Below are 20,879 nucleotides of genomic sequence, written 5' to 3' on the forward strand. Positions count from 1 at the left end.
ATTTCTTTATTTTTTTGTGGCCATGAAAGTGTGATAAAGTTTGTATTTTTTGTGAAAATTGTCCATATGATTGCAGATATTATTTAGACTAAACTGAGCTGGACAGTTACGTCTCTGAATTAAACAGTGAAATGCTGAAAATTAGGTGTTTAATCTTATTATTATACATTACTGACGCTCTTGATTTGATTCTCTTAGGTGCTTTTAGGTATTGTTAAAAGCGTTATTGAAAAAATTATATATAAACGAATGCATCAATGAATGAATGAATCCATGCATGCATAAATAAATGATTATTCCATTTAAGTTTATAATAATTATCAATTATTATTAATTTAATTAATAAATAACTAACACACTAAGTAAATGCATTATGAATTCATAAACAAATGGACGAATAAATAATCTATAAATTAATAATTAATTAGCAACTGAACGTATGCATTAATAAATATTGAATAAAATAAATGTTAATTAAAAATGATTAATAAAAAATGAGCAAATTAATTAATCATAAACAGTTCATTAAAGAAATCAGTACATGAATAATTGTGTTAAATGCTTAATGCAATGCATAAATAATAAATACAGAAATAAGTTAATAAACAAATTTATTAATAAGTAAAAACGGAGACGGATGTCTCAAAAGGTTTGCAGATAATGAATTAGACAGGTTGCACGCACCATGGCGGATTTGGCGTCTTTGGCGAACACGAACTGCGCGATCCGTTCCTTCTCCTCCTGCTGAACGCACCGGGCCGCCAGGGTCCACTCGGAACGGGTCGGGACCCAAGAACCGCAGCGGAACGCCCACCGGACCCCGTCCATTCCCGTCGACCACAACACCCAACGCTATTACCCTACAGCACCGCTAGCAGAAATATGCATAATTACCAGCTGCTATATGCTATAACGCTGCGGTTTGTTCCCGTAATTCATTAATAACACCCCGCCCTTATAATCGCGCGTCGCTACATTGTCTTCCGCGCTTCGCAGCGTTTGTTTTGCTTTCTCCCGGTCGCCTGCACATGTGTCACAAACCACACGCAGGCATCCGGAAGAACATCCCGCGGGCGGGGCTAGGAGGCGAGCGCCTCGTCTGATTGGCCGACGCGGAGGGCGGCGACGCTCGTTGGCCAATCGCGCGCTGTCGGAAGTGTTCGGCGCAGCTCGGCCGTGGAGGCGGGGCGCGACGCGTGTGGACGGAGCGCTTGACGCTTTTCTCCGCCGGTGAGTGTTTGAATAAATAAATACAGCAAGCGTGACGTTTTTTTGTGTGCGGTACGCCTTACGCCGTTTATTTCGGGTTTTATTAAGGGCCGCGTGTGGGGAAATCATAATAGTATTTGTTTCCGATGAAGCGCTTTCTGGCGACATGTGTGTAATTGAACTGCAAAAACACAACAGCCGCATTCATGTGTTTATGTTTGTTATAAATGATTGAATCATGCGGTGTCATATTGATAATCATGCCGCATATGGATAAGCTTTAACTAAATATTTGCTTGTAACCACGTTTTCTACAGAAACCCCGCCATATTTACGATTGTTATATGGATTATCGTATGAAATGGTAATAAGGTCCTGCGTGATGATGATCATTTAAACATCATAAGAAGCTTTTAGCCTCCTTTTTAATTTAATTTTTTTTTTTTTTACAAACGATTTAGATATGTTTTCAAAACTTTACCTGATACACACTACCATTAACAAGTTTGTGCTTAATATATTTTTTTTACACATTAATTTTGCATATTATGTTTTTGTAATTATTATATATTTTTTGTTATTATTATTCGTAAATAGTTTTGTTCATGAAAGATGTGTTAAATTGTTGTTTGTTTTTTTTTACTTTCTATTTCTAACACATTAGAACGATTTCAGAAGTGGATTTCAGACCGGCGTAATGATGCTGAAAATTCAGATTGCATCACGGGAATAAATTACTTTTTAAAATATATTCAAATAGAAAACAGTTATTTTAAATTGCTATAATATTTTGCTTTTTTTTACCAGTATTTTTAAAAATCAAATGCATTCAGACGTTCAGAGAAATAAAATTTTTGCACCAACCCCTGAACTCTTATGTATATTTTTATATGGAACAAATTTTTGAAATTGAGATGAAAGCTGAAGCTTTCCATTGATGTGTGGTTTGTTAGGATAGGACTATTTGAAAATCTGGAATCTAAAAAACTAATAAATAAAAATATTGAAAATGTCACCTTTTTTTAAGTTGTCCAAATGAAGTTCTTAGCAATGCATGCTAATAAAAAAATTAGGTTTTTACATTTTTTTTATGGTAGGAAATCTACAAAAGATATGCGTGGTACATGACTTTCACATAATGAAAATATTTTATTATTTTTGGCACAAAAGAAAAATCGATTATTTTGATCAATGCAATGTATTATTAGCTATTGCTATAAATAAACCTGTGCTACTTATCAAGGTTTTGTGCTCCAGGGCCGCAATATATCATAACTTCCTGTTTTTGTTCATAGCTGTGAAAAAATGCACATGTATTATGTGCAACTAAAACTGGGTTTGTTTTGTTGTAGGAGACCAGATGTTCAGATCCTGCTGTCGTTTTGCGTGACCTCTGCATGACCTCAACACTTTCCCGCTCTAACGCGTGTCGGCGTGAACCCGAAGATGCGTCCGGAGTGACGGGATCCGTCCAGCGCCGAGCACCCCGTCGTCTCCAGCATGGACTTCCTGCAGATGAAGCACCTGAAGAGGAAGCGGAAGAGCAACTACAGCGTGAAGGAGACGCAGACTCTGATCCGAGAGATCCACAAGCGGCGCGAGATCCTGTTCTCCCGCCAGCAGAACATGGCCATCAACGAGCTGAAGCGGCGGGCGTGGGAGGAGGTGGCGGACAGCGTGAACGCCCTCGGTGAGGGCGAGCTGCGCACGGCGGCCGAGGTCAAGCGGCGGTACCTGGACTGGCGCGCGCTGATGAAACGGAAGCAGCTCCAGGCCGAGTTGGCGACGGGGTTGAAGCAGGAGTTTGAAGCGTCGTCGCCCGACAACGACGCGTCTCTGGGTGGTGGCGACCAGTCGCTGGACCTCAGCGGCTTTTCCAAAGACTCGTCGTGCGACTGGCAGGACCTGACGGACCTCGGGGAGCCCAGCTCGCACACGCCTGGAGTCAAAATGGAGGACGATGAGGCCAGCAGCTACAGAGTATGTGCTAGACGCAGATACCGATTATTTATATTAATTCTACAGCTTCGAGGGGAATCCTCACACGGTGTGGGCATTTGGATTTGGTTTTTATTCAGCAAACAGTAAAAATAAAAGCATTTACAATACATTCACATAAAAAGCACTTGTTTCAAATTGTAATTATGTTTCACAGTTTTACTATTTTTATTGTATTTTTCATCAAATAAATTCAGCCTCAGACAAAAAAATCTTACAGCTGATTCAAAAAATTTTCATGCATTTTTAGCATTTTATTACGCAAAGTCAAAATTAAGATAAAAAAAATATATATATATATATATATATATATATATATATATATATATATATATATATATATATATATATATATATATAAAATTAATAATAAGTAGTTTTCTGTGGCCGTTTGGATGCCGTACCATGATATCACGCAGCAGAATGAGCCTGTATTCTTTAAATTAATATAAAATAATAAAATCAAAATGAGATTTTAATATATTTATGGTAAGAAATGCACTAAATATCTTGAACATGCATGCTTCGCTTGAACGTGATCTTAATATCCCAATTATTTTAGGCATAAAAGAAAAATCGATAATATATAACATTTATATATATATATATATATATATATATATATATATATATATATATATATATATATACAATATATAACATTTTTGGCTATTGCTATAAATAAACTCCAGATACTTCACATTGGTTTTGTGGTCCAGGATCACGTGATATTTTCAGATAAACACTCTCCTTTATCAGATTTCCAATATGATTTCTAATCCAACTTTGTTATTATTCTATAAATTCTATTTTCCCTATATTTACGCTATGATGAAACCGTAGGTGTGCTTGGTCTCATCATTGCCGCTGACTTTGTGTCTGTCTAGTTGGAGGCGGAGGTTGGTGAAGGTGGTGAGGGTGAAGAAGACGATGAAGACTGTTTCCCTCCATCCTCCCTGATATGGACCGCGAGGGCCGGGTTTCTGAGGTCTTCGCTCACATCGACGAATTCGGCGTGCTGAGCTCCACGAAGCCTGCGTCGGGCCCGGCCGTGAGTCGAGACCTGGGGCTCGGAGTCGGGAGCGTGTGCGGGATGGGCGTAGCTGGCCTGGGCCTGACCGGAGGGGAGAACACAAGCCTCCTGGTGGCGCTGGAGAGGCAGAGACTGGACCTGGAGAAGCACCGCTTACAGGTGGAGTCCGAGCGGCTGCAGGTGGAGAAAGAGCGCCTCCTGGTGGAGAAGGAGCGGCTGAGGCAGGGCGAGGTGGAGAGAGAGCGGCTGCAGCTGGAGAAAGAGCGTCTGCAGGTGGAGCGGGAGCGACTGCGACTGCAGCTGCAGCAGAACACGCCCCTCCAGCAGAGCCCCGCCCCCTCTACGTCTGTGGCCACGCCCACCACGTCGTCCTCCGCCCCCTCGTCGTCCTCACTGGACGGGGAGAAGGACAGGAAGATGGCTTGGCCGACGGCGGTGGATCTGGAGGCGGAGAAGCTGAAGCTAGAGAAAGAGCGCCTCCTGCTGGAGAAGGAGAGACTGCAGTTCTTCAAGTTTGAGTCGGGGAGACTGCAGATTGAGAAGGAGCGCCTGCAGGTGGAGAAAGAGAGGCTGCAGCTTCACAAAGATGGACAACAGATGGCGCTGCACTCGTGAAGCGCCGTGCGTGTATAGCTAGGTAGGGAAAGATTGGGACCGTAGTTATCCATTCATTTTAACGGGGGAAAAAAATCTGTTTTTTTGTGTGTTTTTTTGCACTTTAAATAAAGCAATTCTATTTCTGTGAGACGTTTGAAAAAGAAAAAAGGCAAGCAATGATTGCGAGACATTTATAGACAAGACGCACGTGGACTCAGTTTTGAAAATATGTTTTTAAAAATAGATACTGAAAGATAAGTGGATGCCAGGAATTACCTCATTTTATGTATGTATATATATATATATATATATATATATATATATATATATATATATATATATATATATATATATATATATATAAAAAAAAAAAAAAATATATATATATATATATATATATATATATATATATATATATATAAAAAATATATATATATATATATATATATATATATATATTGGATGAAAATCTTCATAGAAAATTTTTAATGTTGAATGTTTGAGTAATAAGTTAAGTTTTTAAAAGAAAACATTATTTACTTTAAAATAACTAGTAAATACTATACTAGTGTTTTTTTGGTTTTATTTGAAGTGCAAAAATAACACTTTTTTTTGGTGCTTACCTTTTTTAAAAATAGATTTTAATATATAATAAATTTTTCACTAAAGAAATGAATGGATATCTATGTAAACGGTGTTTCTGGCTGTGTCCATAGATCAGGTCAGCCCACACACGATTGCCTTTCGTTCATTCGAAAACTACTCACGAGACATTCTGCCGCCGATTAGGTTGAGGATTGATATCTCGGAGAAATTTATGCAGAACGTGCTTTTGACATATTATAAAAAGAACTGATGCTTCTGATTAAACTTTATGTGCTCTGTTACCATGCTGTGTTTAATGCACAGAGCGGAACGAGAGCTAATAAGAGCTGGAGCATATAAGGGCTCTCATAAGCAGCTGTGCTCACTCTACAGCACGAATGGGGACCAAATCCGAGGCCCCGATTTGTCGTAAATACCTTCTTATGCACAAAAAGACATGTTTTTTATAAGCGAGGCCTGGTTTTATTTCGAAATAATCAGGTGTTTCTCTGGCCTTGACGTCAATAATTGAATAAGCTGTCTGAACGCAGATAAACGTGTTCGTAAAAAAACTACAGGTGCTTCGGTTTAGTTTTGCTTCTTCACGCTCGCGAAAGTGAACGTGAACAGTCAAAGCAAAATTTTGTATCAGATATTTTCACCCCAAAATCAAGAGAAAATATATATATATATATATATATATATATATATATATATATATATATATATATATATATATATATATATATATATATATATGCTATGCTAGGAATAGCTGACCAGAAATGAACATTTGCTGAAAATTAAACGTCTGAAATGTAGAAATTAGATTTTCTTTATCGGAACAGATTTGGAGAAATGGAGCATTCCGTCACTCACCGATGAATAGTTTGCAGCGAATGGGTGCCGTCAGCAAATTGCTGTTTATGGCCGAAATACGAGTCCATAATGCATAACGACGCCTCCTTCAGTGTAAAAGTCCATCTCTTGTCGTCTCACGCGTCAGAGTCCCATGGATCATGGACTCTGTTTTAACTGGAATCAATGGTTTGAAGGTAAAACGATATATTTGCTTACAAACACGCAGCTTTTGTCTTCACAAGACGTTCCCCCGATGGACCGGTAGCGCTGTGGATCATTGCGATGTTTTTTATCAGCTGCTTGCGCTCTCGTTCTGACGGCACCCATTCACTGCGTGGCTGGGTAAATGGTGCAATGCTGCATTTCTACAAATCCGATGGAGAAACGGGCTCTACATCTGCGTCCTGGTGAGTACATTTTTTCAGCGAACCCATTTTCATTTTTGGGTGAAAACAGTGTTTCTGTCGTGTCTCGGTGTTTCCCTGTTCTTTTTCTCTTTTGATTTTGAGGTGAAACGTGTTCTTCACAGGTTTTCCCGAGATTTTCTCATAAAGGCCTGTATTGTGAATGTAGTCTGTGTTTATGAGTGTGCGTGCGAGCGCGTGTGTGTGCGTGTTTTCGTACAGTAGCTGTTTTGCTGATCCAGAAGTGCAGTTGTCGAGTGGTTTATATGTTTCTGTGGATATGTGGTGTTTGGTTGCATTTATGCGTCTTATCCAAAGCAATTCGCATTGCATTGAAGGTAAACGGTTTTGTTTGTTTGTTTGTTTTGAGTCCTTTCGTGATCCCGTGCTCTTAGGCCTGTTTCACACGGAAGCAGTGCATGCTTACGTTTACGTTTCTGAATGCATTTTTGCATAAAACACGGTGAAAACGATCTGTGAACCTTAATTAGCGTGACCTTTTACGGCAGGCTTCTCCTTTGCATCCTACTTTGCTTCAAAACGTGCTGTTTTTTTACTAAAAGTGGATGCTTTGTAAGACGTGGACGTCGAATGACGTATCAAAAAACCAGCGTGTCCGTTCTGTTTGATGAACAAAAAAGTCTAAGTAATAGCTCACTCATAATTTTTGTCCATTAGTAAAGGAAGCACTCCGCATATAAACCCAGACACCGCTTTGTTTGTATCGATTTGCAGCAGAAACGGGCCTCACGCTTCAGTTCAGCTTCTCTCTGCATTTCTCTTATAAAGCGGAAAACCGAAGCTGTCTGATGCAGTGTTTTTTTGTTTTTTTCCGTCAGATCTCCAGTGAATATGTTTTCACGCTCAGATGAAGGTCGTGTAATTTAGGTTTTATGGGCATTTACGTTTTGTAAGCTGGTGCTGTCTGTGTTGATGGACTCAGAAAGGTGTCTTTTATTGTACTGTATGTGCACTATGGTGAATAAATGGTGTGTGTGTGTGCGTGTGTGTGTTTTCAATGTATGTTCCTGATGTGGCAAACGACAGAAAATAAACAGAATTTAAAGAACTGAAATGGTTGTTTGAACCCAGTTTTCTATCTTGTCTCCGTTTCCTAGTATGGCGAGGATAGAATGCATTGATATAATATATATATTTTATTTTTCTCTGATATCTAGAGGTGTGTGGCTTAGCTAAGGGCCGCGTACAGCCCTAGAAATCCACCCTGCGAATGAAGTGGTCAGTTATTACCTTATTTGGAAAGGTCATGAATAATAATGTTGGATTCTGCTCTGATTGGCTCTTTCACAGCGCAGCTAATTTCAATAATTCACAGCGGGGAGGAAAATACGGCTGCGTCCGTCAGATTTAAAGGCAGCGTTCTAAAACAGGAAGGCGTCAATGCATTACTTCCTGCCTCCGGAAGCATTTTCCTCTGACATCGCCTCCTTTGATATCCCACAATCCCGTGCGTTCCGCTCCGTGATGGATGCTAAAAAATAAAGATGGCGTCCGAAAGTTGCGTTAGGTGGCCTGTCTGTGTGTAAATGTATACTTTTGATGTTGTTTCTAGCGTTAAATCTGCATTATAGTAATGAAATATTCCCTTAGTTATCACCAAAACCGATGTACTTCATTATACGGTTATGTTCTATTCTGCTGCATATCATTAAACCAAACGATATTATCTGTTTATTCTAAGCTTTATCATTCATTAGTTCTGAAAACGGTTCCAGCAATATCTTGCTGTACCTTTATTGCTATAATTGTGGCGTGGACGCTCTTTAACATTGAAAACGCCTTTTAGAACGGTATCTTTATTGTTATCGTGTTTGCGTTTAAATACAGTTTTTCCATTCTACAGCACCTTTAAGGAAAATTAGCTTATATTTTCTATTCTATGCTCAACGGGGCTGGAGTGATTTTATTGTATTGTGAATTTATTACAATTTTGAATGTGAATATGTTCTCAAAGGTAATCTATTCCTGTCTTGCTGAACGTTCAGCATCATTACCACAGTCTTCATGTTGCTGAGACACGGAACTAGTGGTTTTTGTAGTTTAATTTCAATTTTCAATCACTTTTTCTCTGAATAATGCGTTCGTTATGTGCTTTCCATCAGGTGAAAGGACGACTTCTGTGAATGATACAATCATTTAGAAATGATCCCAGCCGTTTCATATAGAAATGTCATCCGGTGTGTAATATTCTGGTCAGATCCGTCACTGCGGCCCGTCTGCCCTGATATCAGCTCTCATCTCTAGTATTTGAAGCTTACTGAATGTCTGTATTTCTAACAGAAGCGTTGGTCCAAATAAAGCCCGCGGGATTGAAACCGAGCATTCTGGGAGAAGGAGGCAAGTTCTGATGATGTGGGAAGGAACGGAAATCTCCAGAGAAAAACGGATTTCCTCCCAATGAAAGCGAGCCTCAGATGTGTCTGTCTGTAAGTGAGAATGAGCGAGATCTGGCTGTCAGATTGCTCTGTCTTTTTCTATAACACCGCCTGAAGTTCTATTGTGTTTTATAAAGTCTGGATTAAGCCTCAACTGTCTTGAGAGGAAGTGCGCTGACATCTACGGCGTCGTGTCTTCTGGTTCCTCGAGATAATATTCGATACCTTTGTATGTTGGTGTTTATACAGTCTTTCTTCTTGGCAAAAGGTTGTTTTGGAACATACTAGCTGTTCCAGGTTGGCCGTTAGCTGGGTAAAGCTAGCAAACCAACAAGCCAGTTTGGTTCTACCAGTTTAAGATACAAAACCAATAATGCCAGTAATGGCGCTGAAAAGTCAATCGTGATGGGTCAGATTGGGTGAGAAGCACAAACAAACATGAATGTGTCCAGCTAATGGCCAATCTAGATTAGCTAGACTAAACTAGACTGTACTACAACTGGTTTATCATCTTCGAACACCACATTCTGAACAGTTTAATGACATTAAATAACCATAAATGACCAATTACCATTTCTTTTGAACACTTCCGATGAAAAATATTTTCCGTTGGCCACTAGTTAAAATATGCTCTCTTAAACCAGATAGATGGCAAAGTCAGGTGTAAAAAACCATTTGCAGATTGGTTTCTGCAAGATGTTAGAAACCGTTTGACACTTCGATGGCGCCTCAATCCAGGTTTCTCCTCTTGTTTTTCTTTGCTTGAACTAGCGTTTTGTTCGGTTCTTTTCCTTGCAAAATTTTTGAAACATCTTGAACTGATATCGCTTGTTTTTCTTTAGGTCTTAACAAATGTCTTCTTTGGCATGGAAAGTCTTGGCAAAATTTCTCAATGGTAGTGTAAACAATATCGTTTTTAACCCCTTCAGAAACGGCTCATGTCGCTTTAAATGCAAATGAGCGCTTCTCACCCGCCCCTCTCTTCCGAGCCGCTCTCTGAAGAAAATGGCTAAATAGCACATTGTTAGGAAAGTCGATTAGCAAAGATTCATAAAAACCTATTACTGGCTTCTTCTGGGGGTAGGCAACGATCTGGCTAAAGCTAAACGCTAAAGCTAACGTATGACGATGCTGTCGATCAAACAATCGTGGGAGGGGCCTGCCTGTGTGACGTCACTGAGACGGTTTGAGAAAGGGCTAAATATTTTAGTAGATTAGGAAAAAACACTGTCGCATCCAATGACCCCTTTAATGTATTAAAAAGTAATTTTTCAACAACAAAGTTTGTGGGTAGACCCATTTCTTGCAGTTTAATGAACGCTAAACCTACATTTTCCATCGTTAACTTCAGTAAAATGTATTTTTTATTTTCTTTTAAAGAGCTGATTTTATTATTGAACTCCATTGGCATCAGCAGTGTTACCAATTTAGCAATTTTCTAGATAAATTTAGCGACTCCCCAGCCCTTTCGAGATTTTTTTCGAGTTCAGAGGACAAACATAGCAACTTCCTCTAAACCACTGAATTCCTGATCACTTACTAGTTGACAGCGCTGTGCATTAAACCAAGGTGCCTCGATGAATTAAAAGCAAAAAAAAGAGAGTGTTGTATAAATGTTCCTGTTTTATTTGAATCGGTGGGTACAAAGAGAAAAAACGAAAGAACGCGAAAACATAACCAAACACCAAAGGTGAGAATCGGTGTGCGATGCGGTGCGCCGTTCACATCCTACGCTCGTGTGTGTTTTGTGCGAAATGTGTAATGCGTGGACATTCATTAAAGGACAAAGACACGTACACACTGCGTTACATCGGTTATCAAAACAACTGTTAACAGAACAGATGCCATGGTCTCACACGCAACGGTGCGGTTTTAGTTCGGATGTCCCTCTATTATATTCTGTATATATATAATACTGTGTGTATATAAAAGATCTCTTAATTACAAGTCAGGTCTCCCTATAGTCATTATTGCGATGATTTATTATCTAAGATGCTTTATAAAAGAATCGTTTTCAGCTTTTACTACTGGTCTATGTACATTTCAGATCCGAAAAGCAAGCGGCTCCCGGCGGCGTCTTGGAGAAGTCCTGTCGAGATGATAAAAGGTGTTTCCGTTGTCCCCCTTCGTGGCTCCTGAGAGAATATCTACATACGGTTTAGTAGCTAGTGATCGTGGACCATGTCGTAAATACGTGATTTAATACAAGTACGGCTAATCAGGGAAGCGCGGCTAATGTCTCTACATTTACAGTTTACTGGTCGCTTGATGGTGTTCGTCCCCAAAGTTAGGATAAGGCATCATGGGTCCTTGATGCTCGCCAAGCGTTCGTGTCCGTGCCGTCCCGGCTCTTTTACAATTGTTGACGTCTTTTCCGAGGGCTTAGTCGCGTTTGGAGCCGGCGACGGCGCGCTTCTCCCGTGTTTTGCGTGAAATCTGAACTTCGGTAGAGGGGTAAGATGGTTTAAGGCACAAGGTGAGTTTTTGGTTTCTATGGGAGGTCGGAGGACACCACGGCGAGGGCGGGGCCATGTCGGAAGGAGGGGCCAGAGTGCACGGCCTTAGGGCAGTCTGGCGTCAGGACACGCCCATTCTCCCCCAGGCTGCCCGTGATTGACAAGCGGGCCTTGTTTCTCATGGCTTCCGAGAAGGTGAGCTAGAGAAGGGGGCGGGACGAGAGGCGGAGTCAGAACACGTGGAACTCTCTGGGGGTGGGAAACAATATATGCAAATGACACAGTGACGTCACAAAGGAACCACGCGACACATTCACATCGACAGAACGGAGGAAAAGCTCAAGGCCGCCACACACAAATACAGAACACATCTCAAAATGTACAACACGGCTAGACATCTGCATTTCTAACGCCAGCATGCAGCCCTTCGCTCGTGTTCCCGCTAAAAACTGAATTGTACGGTGTCCCGTAACACTTTATACGTTCATACTGCTAATGTTTCGTATAAGCAGGGGTCAGGAGGTCAGTCGGGTATTATTCGGTATCAGTACAGCATTATAGATTGGTTCGTTGATGTCGCTAACAACAAAAGAAAAAGAAACGCAACCAAACATCATTAAACCAACAGCCGTTTGATCTATAATGCCCTACTCGTACCAAATAACGCATTGCGAGTAGCTGCTGTCTATAGCGGCGGATCTCAGCCGAATTGTTTCGTATTTTTAACCCTTGTATTATCATCAGTTTGGGTTTGGAGTTGTCGGAAATGCTAACCCGTGATTTTTTAGTTCTTGATATTTTGTAACTTTTTGCTCATTCAGGATTATGAACACGCACAGTTTTTATTTTTTTAAGAAAGCACATACAAAATTTCTACATTGATTTTGTTTATATTTTACGGTTAAAGGCAGCCAGGGTTATTGCAGTCAGCTAAAGCTAAAATAAGTATTTACTCTGTGGGAAAAAAACAACGACAAAACCTTTTACGTATTTACATCTGTATTAAATATTTTAATATGCTAGTTTTACGTGTTACTTTGTTCAACTAAAATAACTAAAACATAAAAATCAATGAAAAAAACTATATAGACTATATATACAATATTTTTATTACTTTATTAATTTATTATTTACTTAAATTTATTATTACGTATTTAAATAAACTACTAAAACTTGTTTTTAGAAATTATAGTAATATAAAAAATATATATATGATTAAACATATTAATAAAAATGTACATTTTAAACGATTGGCTACATTTTATCAGTTCATGCATGTTAATTTTTACTAAGAAATTAACCCATTATTTTTTTTTCTTTGCATGTGCCATGCTTTTATTAAATAAATTAGTAAATAAAATTAATATATATATATATATATATATATATATATGTGTGTGTGTGTGTGTGTGTGTGTGTGTGTGTGTGTGTGTGTTTTAAATGAAATAGATAAAAATAATTTACAGTTTCGGGGAAAAAGTTTGTAAGAACAAAATAGGTACTGTTTTAACATTTATTTTTCAGTTTGTAATGTGTAATAAATATTAATATTACTGATTAACATAGTGATTTTTTTGAACATTTTATATATTTTTGTGATTTGTTGGTGAATTATCCTACCTAAATGTTTACTGATACAATACAAGGGTTTTAAATAGTTTATTTGCTGCACAAACAACAGCCAAGGTTTTACAAATGTATTCCAAAACACCATCAAGCCGGATTCGATGCGTTTTAGACGATCGATGGTTACTTGCGTTGCCTTCGTCCGTCAAAACTCGCCAGTTGAGAACCGCCGGCCTATAGCAGAGAGCCGAGATCTCTAAACGAGAAATATACGAGCAGCATTCCTTTATAAAGTGTTCGAAGGTTGCATACCGAGATGTTTGCTTTGCTACTAATTTGAGCTCCTAATGCAATATGGCAGCTTTATCCGTGTGTGTGTGTGTGTGTGTGTGTGTGTCATCTTGTGCCGTTTTAATGCAGGTGTCTGAAACAGAAAGCCAACAGTGCAAAAAACACCAGCGACTGCAGCCAGGAAGACCAAACCAATGCAATCCCCAGCACGCTCTAGTCAAGGCAGAAAAGAACGACAGGCGACAGAAATGAAGGGGTCTCTTTCAGAAGTGAACAAACCAAGAAGGAACGTAAGTAAACGGAGGGATGGGAAGCGGTCACAACATTAGCGGACGGACGTCTGCTGCAGCTATATGACAGACGAGGCTCAGGCCGAACCCCTGCGAACCGCAAGCAGGCTTTCTGTCCTACCCCTATATCTTTACTGCGTCAGAGCCGTACACGTTGTATCCCTCTCTATAAGTGGCTAAGTTCTGCACGCTGTGCGTTGGGCTGGGGGCGGGGCTAAAATTCAGTTCGGCCGATTCCACCTTCAGTTTCTTGGCCTCGGCGCGGGACTTATAGCAAAACTCGACCAGGGCCACCAGCATGGCCAGACCCAGGCCGCCCACCAGGATGTAGAAAACTCCCGCCACGTTGCTCAGGCTCAGCGCCTGCGAGCTCTTGTCCTGGAGGCGACAGGGATTCGAGGGAGAAAACAGAGCGTTAGAGAGGCGGGAAGCGGCACCTTTACACATGACAGATAGATATATACATATACATATATATATATATGCAATTACAGGTCATGACGTGATACAATCAGCTTTGCATCGGACATCGCTCTGTTACAAATCCAGTGTCGTTTAGGTTTCGAACACGAAATAATTTTTTTTTAAATAAAATAGCGATAATAGTTTAGCTCGGTGGAGTTTTATTTTCAACACATGCTTAAAATGCTTTAAATGAATACATTAATATGCATTTACAATCGTTTAAATGATATAAAATAACAAATACTTTTCGCGTTCTGAAAGAAAAAAGCGTCTATTTTACGCAGTAAATATAGTCTTACTTTTGTTTGAGGTAAATACGAATTAATATCAAACTGAGGATATTTTATAAATTATTTTATTGTATAATTATTTTAAGCATGATGGAACAATGCTGTATATAAATCGTATTTTTTCATTTTGATCCACGCTTTTTAAGCAAATAATAACGCGGCGCTTTAATTTGTTAATTAAATATAATTTTATCCGTTTCTTTTTACATATTTGTTGTTCGGATCAGCGTTTGGAAAAAAATTCCCTTTTAATTAATCATTTATAATTAAAATATATCCAATACATTAATAATTGTTTACTTAATTGATTTATAATATCAACAAATTCTATATTTGCACAAAATTTTGCTTTTTTTTTTTTTTTTTACAACCATCACTTCTGCTGAAAAATAAAACATTAAAAACATTAAATTACTGTGTTTTGTATGGTATATAATCTAATGTAACTATTGAAATAAAATATATATTTTTAAATATGACTATTTTTAAATATTTAAAAAATCTAATAATGGTTTACTTATTATTATTTTTATTTTATTATTTTAGAATATATTTAGGCATATGTTAATACAACCTGGATCTCTCTAAAATGAAATAGCTTCGTGAAATGTTCTACAGTCATAATGTGTTTCTATTAACTAGCCCTGAAGTTAACTGAGTGAATATTATGGCGTTGTAGTCTTTCTTAATAGTGCAATATTCTCTCCATCTCAATGAACTCATCCATTATACTTTAACAAAGCTGCGTTCTACACAGAATCGAACTCTATTATGACGTCATGAAAGTGTCTTACTGTAACCATGACATCATGGTGCAGCATTCTTGTATTGTGATGTCACAACGTTGCATTCTAAAGGTTCTACTTTATTTTTCCCGAGTTTTAAAAAATCGACGACAGCGGCATTTTAAGACCGCCCGTCATCTTTTTCTTTCTGAAAACACGTCGCACCGATTTCATGAGAATGTTTGCGTTTTTCAGAGCTGCGGTTTTCAGGTTTGCTTGCGGTTTTCCGTCCGGAAACTGACCTTACTTCCCGAGTCCTTGGGTCCGCACTCGCCCTTATCGTACCACCATTTATTTTTGAGTTTGTCTAGCACTCCTGCTTCACTCAGTTTCAACACCGCCAGGTTTACCGGCGTTCTTCTCAGAGAGAATAACATAAATAACATCATAGGCCATGTTATTTTATGTTATTAGATTACAATACATCTTGGCACACAGCAGCACAGGAAGTGATGAAGCCGAGGTCCCATCGAGTACACGTGTGTGAGCTCGTGTGTGTGTGTGTGTGTGTGTGTGTGTGTGTGTGTGTGTGTGAGGCTGAGCCACAGACGTATGGATGGGATCTCGCTCCATCGCTTCAGGCAACAGACACATACTGCCCTGATTTTATTATCAAAACGCAAACAATTACTGCTAATCCAGAACTATTGGCTCATCGTAAGCAGCCCAGAGCGCAGATGGTGTGTGCAGACCGGCCCACGTTCAAAATAAAACATATTTTGGGTTTCTGATGATTTAACAACAATCGTAAGGCATGTCTGTATGTGTATGTAATTATATATGTATGTGTGTATATGTATTTATATATACATGTGAAACGTTATGCATGTCTTTTTTTAATTTTTAACTTTCTTTATTAGTGCTTTAAACAAATAGTTACAAAAGTATTACTCAAATAGTTATTTTGATTGTATATTTTTAATAACAATAAACAATATATAATAAAATTGTAATATATATATATATATATATATATATATATATATATTTTTTTCTGAAATCAATGTTATTTTTTGTCTTTTTAATAACAATATAATATATAAATAAATTTATTATATTTATATATATATATATATATATATATATATATATATATATATATATATATATATATATATATATATATATATATATATATATATATATATATACACACACACACACACACATATATATATATATTTTCGCTGTGTATAAATTGATTTTGTACAATTTTTTTTTTCAATTTAGGAAATTTTTCCGTTTTAATTAACTTAATTACCTAAATTTTAAATGTAACTTCATTTAACGTTAAATAATTATCATACATCGGAACTTAATGTCATTATTCGGCTTAATTCCTATGAATTAGAGACAGTGAAGTATGTGTGTATATGTTTGTTTGTGATTACTGTGCAGTCACGGCCCTCGTTTTCTGAAAAGCACAAATCTTCTAGCAAATATTTCTGTTTTGACAGTAATCGCTTTCATGTCCAGCGTGTGTCTCCTTTGACATCTTGCTCTCTTGTTACTGGCCGGCGAGGGCCGTCACGTCGGGGCAGATGTCTCTGTTGCATCACATTGTCGTCCTTTTTTTTTACCACTCCTCTGCGTGTCATTGGTGGCTAACCTTCGAGTCCCCGCCCCCGCTGCCACATTCGCCCTTGTCGTACCACCATTTATTTTTCAATTTGTCCAACAGCCCCTGCTCATTCAGCTTTAACACGGCCAGGTTTACGGCATTTCTTCAACAAACCATAAACATCACATGAGAGCGGGCCGCACGCAGCCCGGGTTAGACGACACAAAACAAACAGAACACAAGAGAGAACATAAGAGAGGCTCGAGGAAGGCAGCTGTTGTTAATGAGGACTATTATGGGATGTTTCTCTCTCTCTTTCACTCTCATTTTATGCCATCTATCCTTCAAACATTAGCTAGTGTAGAATATAAGTGAAATACTTATTGCATTAAACTAATAAATATTTTCCACTATTGAATAAATGTCAGTTTAACAACATTTCTCTCAGTTCATCTGCTGTTTATTTTGGCATTGAGCTTTTATTTTATTTTTTTTTTTATTGTACAGTATTTTTGTTGTGAAGCCCCGCCCATTGGCGCGATTAAATGAGAAGATTAAATGGTTTTATTTCCGTGACGTTCAATCTACAATTGTATGACCATTATAATCTTTGGTATGTTGTTGTGTATTATTTAATATTATAAGTGTAATGTGTGAATATTTGGATGGATAATTCAACTCAAAGTTTTTTTTTTGTTTGTTTTTTTTTGGTGAGTAGAATCAGGCATCGCTCTGGCCCGCCCATTATTGCAAGCTCCGCCCACACGACTGGTTTGGGGGATTTACGTTTTCGGCCCAACAACAACCTACAATCTATGGCCATGATTTATCAGGTCATTTAATGAGTATGTACTTGATTTAATATCAATAGGCTGTAATGTATAGATATTTGAAGGGATAATTTACCAGAATTTTTGTTTGCGAGTAAAATTGACCTACGCCCCGCCCACACGGGGGCAAACGGTTAATGTTTTAACGGCGCGGCTGGAAAACGACCTACAAGCTACGACAATGATAATCGCAGGTATTTATTAAATATAAACATCTCTGCTGCGAGTTAGAATATGATTTTGTGTGACCTTTACAGGTTTAATGTTTGTGTAAAACGAACGGACCTTCGCTAAACCACGCCCACATAGTTAAAGCCCCGCCCACACGCGACAAAACGCGACTAGCTACAGAGGATTTTTCTATTTCTGTAACGTCTGGAATAAACAACCTCCAAACCGTGATGGTGACGATTTCAGGTAATTATTACGTGCTTTCTCTATTTTTAAATAAAGTCTCTAATGTTTGAGCTTAATTATTGTTTTCAGCAGTCAAACGACGAATGAAAATATACCTTACCTTCACTTTAGTGTATTCTATGAAACAAAGATTGTTTCAGTAGCTAAAGCGCATTTTTAATAATCTTAAAGTGTTTTAAATGAATACTTATCCACCGCTAGTGCTTGCAGAAATAGCCCCGCCCCTACACTCCTCTGATTGGCTGTGATATTTGATTGACTATCTTGTTATATCTTGTTTTACAGAATGCTTCACAGGAATTGGACTTGAGCTTTCTATAAACGCTGTCATTTTCGGCAAAACGTGAAGCCGAAATCAGGGCCCTGCAGTGCATTTTAACCCTGAACGTTAAACTGAACCACGGCCAAGCATATCAAAACTGACACTGAGTGTGAATGCAGACCGGAGAAAATAAAGATGTTCAGAAACCTGGAGACTCTCGCTGACATCAGAAGGGAATAAATGAGAGCGAGAGAAACGGACGTGAGAGAAACATCCTCAGCGTGTTTCCACAAGCGTGTCACGTTTGATGAAGAAATGAAAAATGGTGATGGCGTGAAACACTTTATGCTGCACGGTGAAAAAAAGGCAATTGTGCTACCACAACGAGACATATTTATGATTTGCACGACGTGAAAAGATGTAGATTCGTATCGAACCAGTGAGCTCGTGAATGTATTCAGAAAGTTGCTTTTACCTGCACCGCAAAACGTGACTTTATTAGTGTTTTTGTCTTGTTTTCAGTCAAAAATTAAAAACGTATTGGCTTCAATCGGAAATTGGCTTAACGTATTGAGTCTTGTTTTCCAAAAAGTTAAAACAAGACGACTAAATAGTGTTTCTGGCCTGTAATAATACAGTTTTTAATCATTTTAGTCGTTATGTGTCTGCAAGTATTTAGATAATTGAAAACAAGATAAAATGCAGAGGAAGGAAGTAGTTCTTTGTGGCTTTCATTAGTGCAACATAATGTTTTAAGTTAATAAGGATGTTTTTAGCGATAAGAGTGTTTTTAGTTAATTGTTCTTTTGGATGTTATCGTATGAAGACATACTGCATGCTCATACGCCATTGAAAAACATTGGTCTAGATGCGGTATGCGCTATTCACATCCATCGTTTTGTTTTTCAGACCTGCGTGGAGACTCAAAGCGTGCGGGTCTTTCGTCTAGAACCCTCTCCTAAAGCATCTGAATGGGTGCCGTCAGAACGAGAGTCCAAACAGCGGTTATTCATTCGCAGCATCGGTTAACATCTTGGGAAGCCGAAAGCTGAAACAAAATCCGATATTAAATCGGTCCGCTCGTAGAAAGTGCTTGACCTGTACTGATTTCTCTCCTGATTCGGGCCAAAAGTGACCGTTTTAGGTAAAAAAAAAGATTGTGTTTCTTACAAACGCACAGCTTTCGGCTTAATGATGTTAGAATGGTGTGGGTTATTGCGATGTTTTTTTGTCAGCCGTTCGGACTCTTATTCTGACGGCACCCATCCGCTGCAGAGCGTCCTTTGCTGAGGCGCTGAGAACAAACCACACGAGGGTGAGTAAGTTCGTAGCGTCAGCAAAAGTCGTCAATTTTAGAGCCCCGTGGCGGACGTAAGGCGGCAAGTCAGAAACCGTAATCGCTAGCAGCGTGTTTATAGCGGCCCTGGAGAGGTCAACCGGTCGGGGTCGGAGAACGCAAGGAGGCCGCCGGGAATCGAGATGATCAAGTGCTCTCTGTCTTGCCCTGTGTGCGATCCGTGCTCAGACGGTCAGGGAAAGCCTCCCGAGTCTCCGCACAGGTCGCAGATCTCAACGCTCGGCGATGCTCATTATAGCTCGCACACGTCATAAACGGCGCCTGTCCAGTCATTATTATGCAGGTTTCAAGAGACAACATGAATTAACATTTGCAACGCATTTAACTGGCAGCATAATGGATCACGTGACTGGAGTAACGATGCTGAAAATTCAGATATATTCGCGTAGAAAACCGTCGTTACATTATTTCAGAATATTACAGTTTATACTGTATTTTGGATTGAACAAATGCAGCCTCGGTGAGACTTTAAAAAAAATATTTAAAAAACGTTAATAGCGGCGTTTATAATGATGTGTGCCGACGCTTAATATCCATCATTTGCGGTTGGCGGTGAATATTAATTTCATGTTGCCTTTAGCAGCTGTAAGACACATGCTGTCTGTTTTGTGCAGGAACGTGAAAAAGATGAGAAATAATACTTGAGAGGGGAGATGCGAGACGGGCTTGATGAGAAGAAATGAGCGACGTGAGACGGACGTTTACCTGAACGCTGCGTCTGTGGAGAAGAACACAGTTAAACACAGACACACAGCACTGTCTGTGAGCTCAGACGAGGATATCTTGTGGCGTACAGGAGCTTCTGGCTTTCAAAAGTACATTTTTACCACTTTCTTTTTATTAGGTTTTGTGCTTGTGTTTAAAGAGGTCATATCATGCCATAAATATATATATATATATGTATATATGTATGGGTGTATGTATATATATATATATATATATATATATATATATATATATATATATATATATATATATATATATATATATATATATATATATTTTTTTTTTTGTAATCTTAATCTTATATATATATATATATATATATATATATATATATATATATATATATATATATATATATATATATGTATATATAAATTAAAATTAAAATATATTTTTTTGAGTAACTAATGTTTTCTTTTTGTTAAACTGTAAGTTTAAAACTTTACTCAACTATCTCAAATTATACTGGATTATATTGAAAAATATTCTGAATCATTTAT

General features: G+C 38.4%; 3 protein-coding genes across 10 annotated transcripts in view; 1 reads left to right on the forward strand and 2 right to left on the reverse strand.

Moving 5' to 3' along the window:
* aasdhppt (aminoadipate-semialdehyde dehydrogenase-phosphopantetheinyl transferase) overlaps positions 1–1,027 on the reverse strand; it is a 6,178-nt gene extending 5,151 nt beyond the window's left edge. The window contains exon 1 of the mRNA XM_043259770.1: positions 685–1,027. Coding sequence (XP_043115705.1) covers positions 685–828 — 144 coding nt within the window. The 5' untranslated portion in view covers positions 829–1,027. The remainder of the gene's footprint in view (positions 1–684) is intronic.
* A 121-nt stretch (positions 1,028–1,148) lies between these two features.
* Positions 1,149–5,117, forward strand: msantd4 (Myb/SANT-like DNA-binding domain containing 4 with coiled-coils). The gene is given in 4 exon segments (XM_043259769.1): positions 1,149–1,230; positions 2,562–3,189; positions 4,095–4,152; positions 4,155–5,117. Coding segments are annotated over 3 exon segments (1,239 nt in total). The 5' UTR covers positions 1,149–1,230; positions 2,562–2,709; the 3' UTR covers positions 4,856–5,117.
* Positions 5,118–10,686: 5,569 nt separating this feature from the next.
* Positions 10,687–20,879, reverse strand: part of gria4a (glutamate receptor, ionotropic, AMPA 4a) — a 77,042-nt gene continuing 66,849 nt past the window's right edge. The window contains exons 14-16 of one of the 8 annotated variants that reach the window (XM_043259032.1): positions 15,469–15,583; positions 13,927–14,064; positions 10,687–11,739 (exon numbers count right to left, since the gene is read on the reverse strand). In XM_043259032.1, coding sequence (XP_043114967.1) covers positions 11,575–11,739; positions 13,927–14,064; positions 15,469–15,583 — 418 coding nt within the window. In that variant the 3' untranslated portion in view covers positions 10,687–11,574. Of the gene's footprint in view, positions 11,740–13,807; positions 14,065–15,468; positions 15,584–16,835; positions 16,951–20,879 lie in introns of those variants that run through there. The other 7 variants (XM_043259039.1, XM_043259031.1, XM_043259034.1 and 4 more) reach the window with 7 other exon arrangements.

The sequence above is a fragment of the Puntigrus tetrazona genome, chromosome 15, assembly GCF_018831695.1.
Source record: "Puntigrus tetrazona isolate hp1 chromosome 15, ASM1883169v1, whole genome shotgun sequence".
Classification (NCBI taxonomy): Eukaryota; Metazoa; Chordata; class Actinopteri; order Cypriniformes; family Cyprinidae; genus Puntigrus; species Puntigrus tetrazona.